This window comes from Chenopodium album, chromosome 7 (assembly GCF_948465745.1).
Source record: "Chenopodium album chromosome 7, dcCheAlbu1.1, whole genome shotgun sequence".
Classification (NCBI taxonomy): Eukaryota; Viridiplantae; Streptophyta; class Magnoliopsida; order Caryophyllales; family Amaranthaceae; genus Chenopodium; species Chenopodium album.
In genome coordinates, this window is record NC_137840.1 from 5,984,664 (window position 1) to 5,997,954 (window position 13,291).

The 13,291-nt window shown below is 38.7% G+C and overlaps 1 protein-coding gene across 1 annotated transcript; it reads left to right on the top strand.

Annotated features, from left to right (window-relative positions):
* The first annotated feature begins 1,050 nt into the window (after nt 1-1,050).
* Nucleotides 1,051-1,942, top strand: LOC145640845 (adenosylhomocysteinase-like). Its single transcript, XM_081692080.1, has 2 exons — nt 1,051-1,333; nt 1,829-1,942. Exons 1-2 carry the CDS (start codon nt 1,091-1,093, stop codon nt 1,832-1,834), a joined length of 249 nt encoding a protein of 82 aa, XP_081548206.1. The 5' UTR covers nt 1,051-1,090; the 3' UTR covers nt 1,835-1,942.
* The last annotated feature ends 11,349 nt before the right edge of the window (nt 1,943-13,291 follow it).

A 13,291-nucleotide genomic window follows, 5' to 3' on the forward strand; every position in this document is an offset into this window, starting at 1 on the left:
AACAGTTTGCTCTAGACGGATGTCATCTAGAGGAATATCAATGTGATCACCAGCCAAATGGGGGCGAATTTCATCTGACCGTTCCCAGGTTAGTAATTGATATTTCTTCTCTTTCTTCAGCTTCACCAGTTCAGACTTTCTTTTCTTTGCGGCTAGTGGGGCTGGATTAGAGTCCTTGACATCGTCAAGGTCTATTAGCTCCTTCCTCTACCTGACTACTGCAACCGTGGGTTTGACGTCTGAGAGATATCACTCCCTAGCCGTCTTCAGATGATGTTTGGTGCCCCAAATGGTCGAGCCACCTCCAGCGAACGCGCCTGCTATGGTGTAGACCATCTCTTTGTTAGCGTCCGAGCTACTAGCTGGCTAGACAGTCTTGGACGACTGTCCAGGATTTATCTTGACAATCACTTTGGACTTCAAGATGTTTGATTTCAGCACCCCCTTGTCAGCTAGACGGTCCAACGTCCGTTTGAGGTTATAGCAGTTGTTGGTGTCATGGCTGAATTCCCCATGGAAGTGACAGTATTTATTTTTGTTCTGTGACTGGATGGAACTCTTAATCGGATTTGGCTTCTCAACGGCCAGCCAATCCTGGCCTTTATCTCCATGAAGATGGAGTCACTAGTGGAAAAATTGTCATTTGTAACACCCTATTTGTAACGGACATGATAAAATCCGTTACAAAAAGAGTAATTGTAACGGGCAAAATATTTGATCGTTACGGAAAAACTTATTTGTAACGGGCAAAAAAATGTCCGTTACGAATAATTAATAGTTGTAATGGGCAAATTAATGCCCGTTACGAATAGTTATTAACTGTAACGGACAAATATAAAGCCCGTTACAACTAAAAAACTCTCTAGGGTTAAAGATCGGTTCCTACATACTTCCCCAACCGCATTTCTTCCCTACTCCTCTTCTCTTTCTCTCTCCAAAAATCACTATCTCTTTCTGCATTCTCTTCTTCCTTACTCATCTTCTCTTTCTCTCTCCTCAAATCACTGTCAATATAGCTCATTTCTCTTCCCGCATTTCTCTTCTTCCTCATTCATCTTCTCTCTCTTCCTGTTCTTCAAGCTCAACAACAATGGCGGCAACTTCATTGTCAGTCGAGAAGACCACCACTGGTAGACTCGAAATCGAGCTTGCTAAAGTCAAAATGCCTGGACTTATGTCTTGCCGTACTGAATTTGGTCCTTCTCAACCTTTTAAAGGTGCTAAGATGACAGGATCTCTTCATATGACTATTCAAACTGCTTTTCTTATTGAGACTCATACTGCTCTTGTTGCTGAAGTTCGTTGGTGTTCTTGCTACTTCTTCTCTACCCAGGTATAATTTCATTTATCTCGTCATTTTTCGATTTAATCCCCTTTTTCTTATCTGTGATTTGCCCTTGATTTTGGAAATTTCTAAATCTTAAATGGGGTTTTTATTGTTTTTGTGGATTGGATCTTGTTGGGTTTGATTCATGTTGTGATGATTTTAATGAAATGAGTAAATGATTGATTTGTAGAATTTTTGATTTGAAATGGATTGTTTTTTCTAGGGTTCAGGATCTCAGATCTTGTGATATTTGATTTTAACTTTGATAAATAATATAGGCATGTTGTGTTTTTAAGAAAATGCAGTGGTTGGAATCATTTTGTGCGTAATTATCTTTTATTGAATCTTGATTATGTTTGTGGAATTGAACGGTTCAACAATTGATTTTAACTTTTGATTAGCATGATTTTGCGTGAATAGACCAGGATTTGGAGTTTCTGTAGTTTTGAATAATGGTTACAAATTGAAATTTGTAACTGAATTTTGATTTTGTGCTCCAAGGTTTGAGGATGATGTATGGATTGAGATAGCCAAGTACCTAGATGGAAGGTCTCTGGTGATGCTTGCCACTACCTGCAAATGGTTCTACAATACTCTATTACCAGAATGCGTGTGTGTAGACACCTAAAAATGTCTCCCCAAATCCAAACACTCAGTTAATTCTACCTTTTCACACCTTGGTTTTAAGTATAAAACTTTGGGTATTGTATGAATTCCTTGGAGTGCTTAAGGGAAGGAATGAAAGAATAGGGAGGCTAGTGTTTAGGCTAAAGAGGGAGAAGAGAATTATTTGATGATCAAGCTTGTTGATGATTGAAAAAGGGGTGATATGACCTCTATTTATAGGGAAAAAAGAGGGTCGAAGAATCGAGTTCGAATCGGATTAAAACTCTTGCGATAGACAGCAGTTTTTGCGGTTTTTGTTTTTATCATATCTTTTGATCCGGAAATCGGAATAAGATGAATAAGATATCGTTAGAAAGCTATTGAAGTCTACTTCCTACCCAATTAGAATCAGATTAAAATATTTTGTAGAATAAAAGATATGGACGAAATAGTGAGTCGGTGTCAGTTTTGGATAGAGTTTTTTATTTAATTCATATCTTTTTCGTTATAGCTCGGAATACATATTATAATATATCATTGGAAAGATAATTTCAAGGGCTATCCAACCATATAAAATTTGGATAAAAACTATGAGGCACGAAAATAATATCTGTCTATCTTTGAACATCATTCAATTCGGCTAGAAATAGGATTTTCAAAAAGAAAAGTTTTATTCAATTTCAAACTCTTTAATCTTATCTTTTCAAAACGGATAATTAAGATCTTTTAGAAACTTATAGAAGTTTCCAATTAATCCTAATTGGTTTAGGAATAGGATTAAATAATTTGGGCCCTCCACATGATCATTGGGTCGTAGGTAAGGTGGGCTTAGGTTCGGTTTGGGCTCAGTTTAATATTTTGGCCATAACTTATTCGTTATAACTCGGATTTGGGCTTATAATATATCGTTGGAAAGCTCTTTTAAATCCCCATCCAACTATTTAATCATTGGACCCAGATTATGGACCAAAATAAACTAGATCAAACGTTTTTATAAAAAGGACACGAAATGAATGATTTTAAAGGACACGAAATGAATTATTTTGGGTTAAAGGCACGAAAAGAGGAAAGTAAGTTATGGTTTGGGAAAATGGGCTAGGAATTGAGTTGGTTTATGAAATGGAAATATGGATTTAAGCACTCCAAAAATTAAATACTCAACCCGACCAATAATGGCGGTGAAAGGTTGTTCATCATCGGGTTTGGTTTTGGGGAGACATTTTTAGATGTCTACAGAAGCCCCCACTTTGACTGAGTTTGTAGAAACGTCAGTTTCGAAAACGATAGTCAAAGTAGTCGATAGGGACGGAGAATGATTTAAGATGTTCTGCGATCCTAAATCATTATGTATACGCCGATACCTGCAGAAAAATGTTAGTTCTACAGATAAAAGAGTAAAGGGATAGAATGCGTATCTGACACCAGTGTATCAGTGACAAATGAGTTTGGTATTTTCCTATGCTTGAAGGAATCCATCGGATGACATTTGTTGAAATGCTTTCCATGCTTGAGGAAAGCCGACAGATGAGTTTGGTAGCTTTCTAAGCCTGAAGAAACCTACCGGATGACACTTTCCATGCTTGAGGAAAGTCGACATATGATTTTGGCGTTTTTCTATGCTTGAAGAAATCCACCGATAATGTTTTCCATGCTTGAGGAAAGCCGACTGATGATTTTGGCAGCTTTCTATACTTGAAGAAATCCACCGAATAATACTTTCCATGCTTGAGGAAAGTCGACAAATGATGAGATTGCAAGTCTCTTTGTATCGAGAACCTTGCGTCGTCGTGAAATGATGGTGGTTCGATTGTCCCCGAACGTGGGCTGTAGATGGTCCGCTTGTCCCCGGACGTGGGATGTAGATGGTCCGCTTGTCCCCGGACGTGGGCTGTAGATGGTCCGCTTGTCCCCGGACGTGGGCTGTAGATGGTCCGTTTGTCCCTGGATGTGGGCTGTAGTTGGTCCGCTTGTCCCCGGACGTGGGCTGTAGATGGTCCGCTTGTCCCCGGACGTGGGATGTAGATGGTCCGCTTGTCCTCGGACGTGGGTTGTAGATGGTCCGCTTGTCCTCGGACGTGGGCTGTAGATAAGACCTGCAAAATAAAATTTGACAAGGGACTCGTATATACTGTGATTGACTTGACCAACTGACTTGACCAAGTTTGACTTGACATGACATGTGTATGACTTGTGATTGTGTGTGTCTTGAGTGAGTGTGTGCACTGACACAAGCAATTAAAAATGCAAAAGCAAAAGACTTGACCAAGTTTGACTTGACATGACATGACATGTGTATGACTTGTGATTGTGTGTGTCTTGAGTGAGTGTGTGCACTGACACAAGCAATTAAAAATGCAAAAGAAAAAATTTTCCGTCATTTTTGTCATGAGTGGAGGGTACCGACTTTCTCCCGAGAAAGACTGACGTGAAAAATGAAGTTTTGTTTTTGAACTTCCCCAAAATAAAAGTCATGATAAGAAAAGGGAAAAAGTTTTGAACTTCCTTGTTGAGCAAGACGAAATGAATCACTTGGATTTTCTTCTTGTCATATTGAACTGCCCGTCTTGAGTATAATGTATGCATGATGTATGTTCTTAGGCTAGGAGGCTAAGGACAATTACGTCATGTGACACGATAGATGAATGAACTTAGGTCATTTGGTTTTGGGGAGACATTTTTAGGTGTCTACAGTGTGGAAATATCACTACTACAAAAATAGGCTAACAGACTCGTCCAAATTGGCTTTAGAGACCCGTCTTGAACGGGTCTCTATCTCAGAGGTCTGTTTGATAAAGAGACCCCTCATATAGAGGGGTCTGTTTTTAAAAAGAAAAAAAACCTGATATTAGAGTTAGGCGGTCTGTTAGGCGAGGTGTATAATAGTTACATTAGAAGGGAAAAAGACTCGTTATGTGTGATTTGGGGTCTTTTTGAGGGGAGTGAAATAGACCTATTATGTTATATTTTTTTTTTTTTTTTTTTTGGTGAAGCCGAGGGGCAAGCCCCAAAAAGAAGTAATAAAGCTAGAAACTAGAAAGCAAAAAAAAGGGACAAAGAAAACAAAAACTACGCTACTGACGAAAACAAAAAAAAAAACACTAGGCCTTATTCATCGGCACCTGCCTAGGGAGAGCCACACCTCCCAAGTCCTCCAATAAAACAGCACCAAGATCCTTCGGGATCGCCTCAAAAATTACCATTTGTTTGATCCCTTTATTTTCAAAAAAAAATTATTTTTTTTTCAGTGTAATATTTATTTGAATTTTGAAATTTTTAATTTGTTACCGCTCCATTTAAACTGCTGAAATTTTAAAATTTGAATTACACCTATACAATTCAAGATTAAATAAAATACGTTTTTTTTTTTTTTGACAAAGGATGCAAACAGATTACATACTAATACTAAAGCGAATAAAATGAACAGCCGCTTCCCCCGCAATGTGGTGAGCTCGATGAACACGATGACGATCCGCCTTATGAACACTACAATACTGAAAGGATGAGCCAAGTAATTGAATCTTGCGGATAAGCCATAGATAATCCACATTTCCATTCCCGTCCCCCCGAAGAAGGGTAACAAGATTATGAGAATCCGAAAAAACCGTGATAGAATGAAGTCGACGATCAGAAGCCCATTGGAGACCGTACAAGCACGCCAAAGCCTCCGCATGTAAAGCTGAAGAACAGACCCCGAAGTCACTACCGCCAATGATACGATCATCCAATGGGTCGTCATTATCCAAGCATCATCCCATCCCAGCATGAAGAGAGTCCTGAAACCAAGCACCATCAATTTGTAGTGAAAGTAACGTATCCCCATGGTTACTAAGGCCAAGCTGAGCTGTGTAAAACCCAGGCGGAGGAGAGGCCATGACCTCACCGCCCGTAGAATTAAGGGAGGTAGTCGAATCTACCGAAGATACAAATACTACATGAGCGTCCATTACCTCCGCGAACTGTGAATCAAAGGGCCTGGTAGCAGAAGACACCGTAAAGATTCTAGAGTTACGACATAACCATAAACTCCACAGCGTGCCAACAAAGGTGCCTAAGCGAGCACTAGAAGGCCCATCCTGACTAATAAAAAGTCGGATATATTCTTTGGATCCAATCCGAAAGAGAAAGGTCTCCATTAAATTCTGAGCGGATACCAAGGCATCCACCCTTCCAAACTGAGCGTGCGTTAAAGCACATTCTAAAGAGATATTGTAAATCTTCCGGTTCTGAATGACATAGGTCACATGACACATCCTGAACCGGAACCCCTCTATGATGGAGTTCCACCTTAACTGCTAGAGCTCGATGAAGCAATTTCCATAGGAACAACTTCCATTTAGGCTGTAGCCGGAGAGACCAGAGCACTTTCTAGAAGGAATCTGAAAAAGAAGAAGAGACCTCTGGAGAAAGTTGTTTCTGAAGCATTGCATAGCCCGTTTTCACCGAGTACCTTCCCGAAAGGATACTAGCCCAAAAACGAAAATCATCCTGAGACGAGTCAGGAGCTTCCAAAGCAAGGATTGCCGAAGCATCCGCAGGCACAAACCAGTCTAGAACTTTAGTCGAATCCCACCCCAAAGACTGAGGATGGATGAAAAAACTAACGGAATGAGCTGCAGAATTGGCCAGTGGAATTCCCGGTTTAAACTTAGGTATGCGACCATTGACCCAGTTGGCCGAACCAGCGATAGTAGACCGACCATTACCTATTTTCCAGTTACAACCCTGTTTTAAGAAGGCGTCCGCCTTAAGTAACCCCCGCAGACCATAAGAAGAGCGACCAGAGAAAGTAGGTCGTGTGTGAGGGTTATTGGAAAGGAAGGTCGTCCGAGCACCAAAGGCTTTGGAAACTAGAAGTTGCGGGTTGGACACGAGTCTCCAAACCTGTTTCATAAGCAAAGCCTTGTTTAGGGTTGACAAGCAGCGGATGCCCAAGCCACCCAGGCCGCGAGGAAGATGCATGATATCCTTCCTTACCCAATGCATTCCTTTGTTTTCGGAATGCGCCCAGAAGAAGCGCATTAGTAAGGAATCAATTTTCCCAGTTATAGAGACAGGTAACTCATAGCAAGCGAGAACATGGGACGCCATTGCCACCAGGATGGAGTTAATGAAAATCAACTTCTGTGGTTGGGAAAGCCAAACAATATTTAAGCAATTAATTCGTCCCATAATTTTGTCGACAATGAATTGGAAGTGGTCTTTCTTTTTGCCGACGAAATCAATTGGAGCCCCAAGATGATGATCGAACACTTGTACCTGCTTCATTTGAAAAATTGATTTGAACTCTGCTTGAGAAGAGGACCATATATTCGGGCTGAACTTAATCAATGATTTTGAGAAGTTTAGTTCTTCCCCAGATATCTTAGTAAACCGTTGAATGATATGCATGATATTAGAACAAGAAGCAGTCGTCAACCATACATTAATAGTATAGAATTTTACAACTACAATTACTCAATCACCAACATAAAATTAAACCTCTTTGGTTCAACAAATTTAACAAAGACACTTAGCATTCAAGAACACTACCAAGTATTGTAATTGATATGGAAAAAAAAAAAGGTATTGCAATTCATAAACTTGCCAATTGTGATTATTTTATAATGGAAAGCTAACTAACTTAAGAAGCCTCAACCATAATCATATATTTTATTCTCATAATCGGACTTTTGCTCACCAAGTCACCATCTCCACCCAATTCATTTCAACTACTGCAATTGTCACGAACTGGAAAACAAATCAAACACAGAAATTTAAAATATATTAAAAATTAAATTAAACCAAGCATAATTTGGAGTAAAACATCATATACTCACCAACACAACATTCAATTAATAGATCAAGAGCATCTTATTTTAGTCATTGTCGCTGGAAATAAGAAACAAAATGTATTGAAAACTAAATCAAGTCACATAATATAATGACTATTAACTAATTCTATTCAAAACAAAGGTAATTGAAGTTTAAAATTTTTGGGAATTTAGTCACAAAGCTAGCTGCTTACTGAAAATTTAAGTAACAATTAAGGTTTAAGACATACTGCGATGCTACCGAAATTCCATAAAATCGGTAAAATACAAAATAAGACATTTGGGGAAAAAAATGGAGAAAAAAAAAAATCAAGAACAAAACCTAAACAATAGATCTAAACCGTAAGTCTTAATTTAATTAAAAAAAAGTTCAGATTATAGAAGAAATTAAACCGAAAAAAAAAAACAAGGAACGATAATATATAAAACAAAGATTGAATTGGAAATGGAAACTCATTAAAATCCAAAATTCAAGCTAAAAAATTTCAAAAAAAAAAAAAAAAAAAAAAAAAAAAACAGATAAATTCACCAAATATGAAAACCCAATAATCTTCATGTGACATATAAACTCTAATAACATAAGAAGTATACTTATACTTTGATTAATTGAGGTTATAGAAGGATTCGAAGCAAATAAAGTTGCCGAGCCTTTTACAAACTCTTCTCGTCAAAACACCGCAGATCCGACGGCAACAACTAGGACAAGAAATACGAACCAGCAGCACCACCCATACGAGTCGGCAGATTGCAGCGAACAAAAGCAAAGAGTCTTGAAGCTAAGCCGTAAAAATGATTGCTCCATCCTCAAAGTGCAAGCTCGGGGAGGGGAGATTGCTCCAGTTTTGGGTTAATAATTAAAAAAAAAATAATGGAGGAAATACATGAAATAAGAGATAAGAAGATAGGAAAAAAAATAATGAGTGGATGAAGGGAGGAAGAGTAGTGTTTGTGAAAATATGAAACTTTAGCAGCTATGGAGTTAATTTCAAGGTGAGTAAATAAGGGAGAGACCCTTCTATTTGAAATTAACTCACCTTATTTATTAGACCTCATGAACTTTAGCAGCTATGGAGTTAATTCCAAGAAAAGTTTGATTTTAAAAAATAAAATAAATAAAGAAATGCAAGAGACCCTTCTATTTGGACAACGGGTCTCTTATATATCTCTACTTTTTTTTCCAAAGTAAGAGAAGTGGGCCCTTGTGCACATAAAAGACCTGTAAAAATGACAACGGGTCTCTTATATCTATATATATTTTTTATCCACCAAACATAGTGGGTCCTCATGCACATAAGAGACCTGATATCATTGTTATTGATCTCTTATTTCAATCAGACCCGTTGATTGAGAAAACAGGTCTTTAGTTAGGGGTCTTTTTTCCATGTTTTGTAGTAGTGTATGCCAGTTTACGTGATCTAGTAGATCCTGGTCCAGGAGACGTCTCTTTTAGCTGGAAAAAACTATATGGTTAGTTTCTTGTTTACCCTTTCCTTTTCTGGTATTGAAGAGTGATTCACTAGGTTTATGTTCAACCAGTTTAAATGTAACTAGCATACTGAAACTACAAAATCCTATGCTTCTTCTATTTTGGATTAAATAACTTCTTGTACCTAAAACATAGAAACTCATCTGATAATGTCTTAAAGCCAATAAGTGAACAGATTACCGTGGTTAAAATTATTTGTAACATGCATGCCTGCTTCCATTTTCTTACTAACTTTATCCATAATCATCAATTGGGCAGGGAATATATGAGTATCCAATTGAGATTCAGTCTCTTTTCTTTTTTGCACTGAGATGTGCCAAAAACATGTTGAAAGAAGTGCCTGACAACAAAGAATTGCTGGACAAGATCAACTCCAAGATCAAGGCACTTAGGTACCATATTCGGTCATATTACTGGTTTGATTATACCCAGTTAAATAACATATACCGCTATAAAACAGAAGAATACCCTCACACTGCTTTAAACAAGTTCAATTTATCCCCGGAGTCAATTCCTGATTAGCTATTCGAGTTCATGCCCTTACGAGGTGGTTATTTCATTGGCAGTGTCAGCCCAGCTCGCATGGATTTCAGGTGGTTCTTACTTGGTAACTGCATTGCTATCTTAAGCTAAAATTGTATATATTATTTTTTTAACTTTGATAAATAATATAGGCATGTTGTGTTTGATTCTACACTAGTGTAGTTTGCATTTTTTTGCTACAGATCTATTGATTTTTTTTATTTTTTTTCTGATTTTGGATCTTTCTTTGCTAGTTTAGGTATGGTAATAAGTAAACCGAGAGTACGGCAAGATATGCTACTCAAATCTTCTCCAGGGGCTTCAACAGTTGATCAACACATTTAGTAGTGTTTCCTCCAGTTCCTCCTCCGCTGCCCCCTTTGCTAAAATCACGCCAAAATTAAACAACAATAGGAACAACCCCAGAAAGAACAACAATCTGCTGGTGTTGCTGAAACAGTTTCGAATTATGAGCAAACGAGAGAGCAACGGATTGAATTTGAATCTAATCTTAGTTATAGCAAGTGCATGACTTGTTTTTAATTTCTTTAATTGATAAAATCATTTGAATGTTGTATAACTTTTGCTAATTGAATTTGAACTGTATATTTGTATAAATCATTATTTAAAATTATTTATTTTTTGTAATTGATAATTTATAATAGTAATTAAAATTTGGTAGCAGACTAGCAGGTATCACCTGCTGGATTTTTTTTTTAATTTGGGCTCAATTGTATTCGTAACGGGCAATCAAACTGCCTGTTACAAATAACGGGTTATTGGTAACGGGCAGTCTGATTGCCCGTTACGAATAACGGGTTATTCGTAACGGGCAGTCTGTCTGCCCTTTACAAATAACATATCCTATCCGTAACGGCAGCATACGTAACGCCCGCTGCCCGTTACGGATAGGCTGTTTTTGCCCGTTACGGATAGCTATTTTTCCACTAGTGAGTAACAGTCTTTATTAAACTTGTACCTTGGGACGTACTGTTTGAATTCTTTCTTTTTCTTCTGGGTCGGTTGATCAGATTCATCATCCACCAAGACTTCCTTTCTCTTTTTTTTCTCTTCACCTTTTTGAGTCAGCTAAGCTAACCGGATCTCTTTTTGCTTGTCAGACTTTTTAGTATCCTACTGAAGGCTAGACGAGCAGAGGTCGGTGGCTTGAATAAAGCTCTCCACCTGCATCAACTCCTCTTAGAGAGTAAAGACCCTCTTCCTAACGAGCTTAAAGGTTAACCCGTTCTTCAGACCCTTAAAGAAGGTTGTGTAGGCTACCTCATCAGACATCCCTTGAATCTAACTTCTTACCAAATTGAACCGTATAACATAGGAGTGGAGTCCTTCTCTCTCTCCCTGCCGTATAGTGCTCAAGTAGAGACTTGTTTTTTTAGCAGGGATGTTCATCGAGAAGTGGGAAGCAAACAAGAAGGCAAGCCTCTTGAAGCTATCAATAATGCATCCGGCTGGCGAGTTGTCAAACCATTGTTGGGCTATGCCCTTCAAGGTAGCCGGTAAGCATTGGCACCACATGGCGTCTTCCAACCCCTGCATGTTCATGAGGTCGGTGTACGCCATGAGGTGATCCTCAAGGTTGGTGGTACCATCATAGGCACCAACCAAAACATTATTAACCTTGTCCGGCAGTGCTGCCTCGCTTATTTCCTTGGTGAACGTAGAGATTTGTTTACCAAGTCTAAGAAATCGGAGCTGCTTGTCTAGGGGCTGGACATTATGTGCCGCCTGTCCTGAAAGAAAGTCGGCTGCATGAATAGTGGGACATATTGCCTGTAGGGCATCTAAGGCACATACGAGACTAACCCAATCATATGGGGGTCGGTATGGACTAACTTGCCATCTTTATGGATCTCATGCAAGGATTGAGAATTCGAAGCTCGATGTAGAGGCTGACTTAAACAATTGCTGGCTCCTATTATGCTCGATGATGTGTCGAGCATCGGAGAACGTTTTCTTACTGCCATCTGGCTGAACTACCCGGATGACCTTTCTTTTTCCCGTTTGAGGAAGAAGGATCTTGGACCAGTCAATGGCAGGTGTGGCCTTCTCCTTTGGATGTGGATTGGGATGCATGTCTTTGATTGACTTTCATCTCTCAGTTTGAGGAGTCTTCGTGACCAGCTAACCCTTGCTAGAGCCAGTCATCCTCTTGTTGATTAGGTCCTTAATTTCACCCATAAAACTTGTCATGAATTTCATAAATTCGTCTCGGGTGACTAGAGCCTGACCCCTTATCGTCTAGGTGTACCCAGGCGGTGGTCCAGTAGACTTGCTAGGACCAGCTTTATTGTTGCTACTTTCTAGTCTATCTTTGGGACAGATGCGCTTAGAGATTAGTGGCCCATTAGGGGCCACATAAGTTACGACTTCATAGTTGTTATTTGTATCATGGTCCGTGTGGACCTCTCCATCGACCGTAAGCCGGTTGGGTTCAAGTGGCCAGTAGCGAAGCCAAAAATATTAAACCGGGGGGACAAATAAACATCACTTAGTTTGCCAAAAATGTTAGAATATACAGATACATGAATGGTTAAAGTTTTACACCCATAAAAATTCAAAATACAGAGTACTAGTTGAAAAACCGGCACCATATACCAAAATTTCCTTTATAAACGTATTTGATTATGGGTTCGGAATATTTGAAAAATTGTAATACTACGTATAACTAAATAATGGAGTACTTATCATAATTCTCTTTCACAACCATAATTTGGAAACTGTTTAAGTAAAATTACAACTACAATTAATCAAATAAGTATATAGAATAATTGCTAATTAAGAAAAGAAATGAAATGAAATGAAAAATAAAGAAAAACTGAAATGCATGCAGTAGGAATTAAACTTCGATCTCACTAACCAACACAGCAACAAATGTTTGTTATGGTCTAAATTTATAGGTATTTTGTACTTATGCAAAAATAAAAATTATGAAGTGCTCAAAGTAACCGCTAAAACATTTGCAGTAAATTGAAATATTTTGCACAAAAAAATATATTTAAACTATTTTTTTTTATGAGTGGGGGGACAGTTATCCCCTCATGTCCCATACTGGCTCCTCCAGTGCAGGTGGTGGTACAGAATCTTGAACCATCTTAGAGGTACTCTTCCCCATAGACGGCGCCAAATGTTTTGGGTGTATTTTGGTCCCTCGGGAGAGTTACATCACCAAGACTGGTCCGGCGCGGTCTGTACCTGCAAAACATGGAGACTCCGTTTGGTAGGAGCTTCGCCTTCGACGATCAAGTTAGTATTGGTAGTAGAAGATGAAATGGTGGAGAAAAGGTAAAGGTGAGATATTCTCGGATTATGAGATCAAGTGTTTTCTCTAATGTGAGAGAATGTAGGGTTGTTGTATTAAATTAAGGTGTCCCCAAAATGGGAAAAATCTCCCTACTTATAGGGTCGTTGGAAAATGTGCCCTTCATTAGGTCAGGATGACTGAATGGGCTGCACCGTTTTGCGGCGTTCTTTAGAGTTGGGCCCTGAAGGCTGCCATTCTATTTGTTATATGCGAGGCTA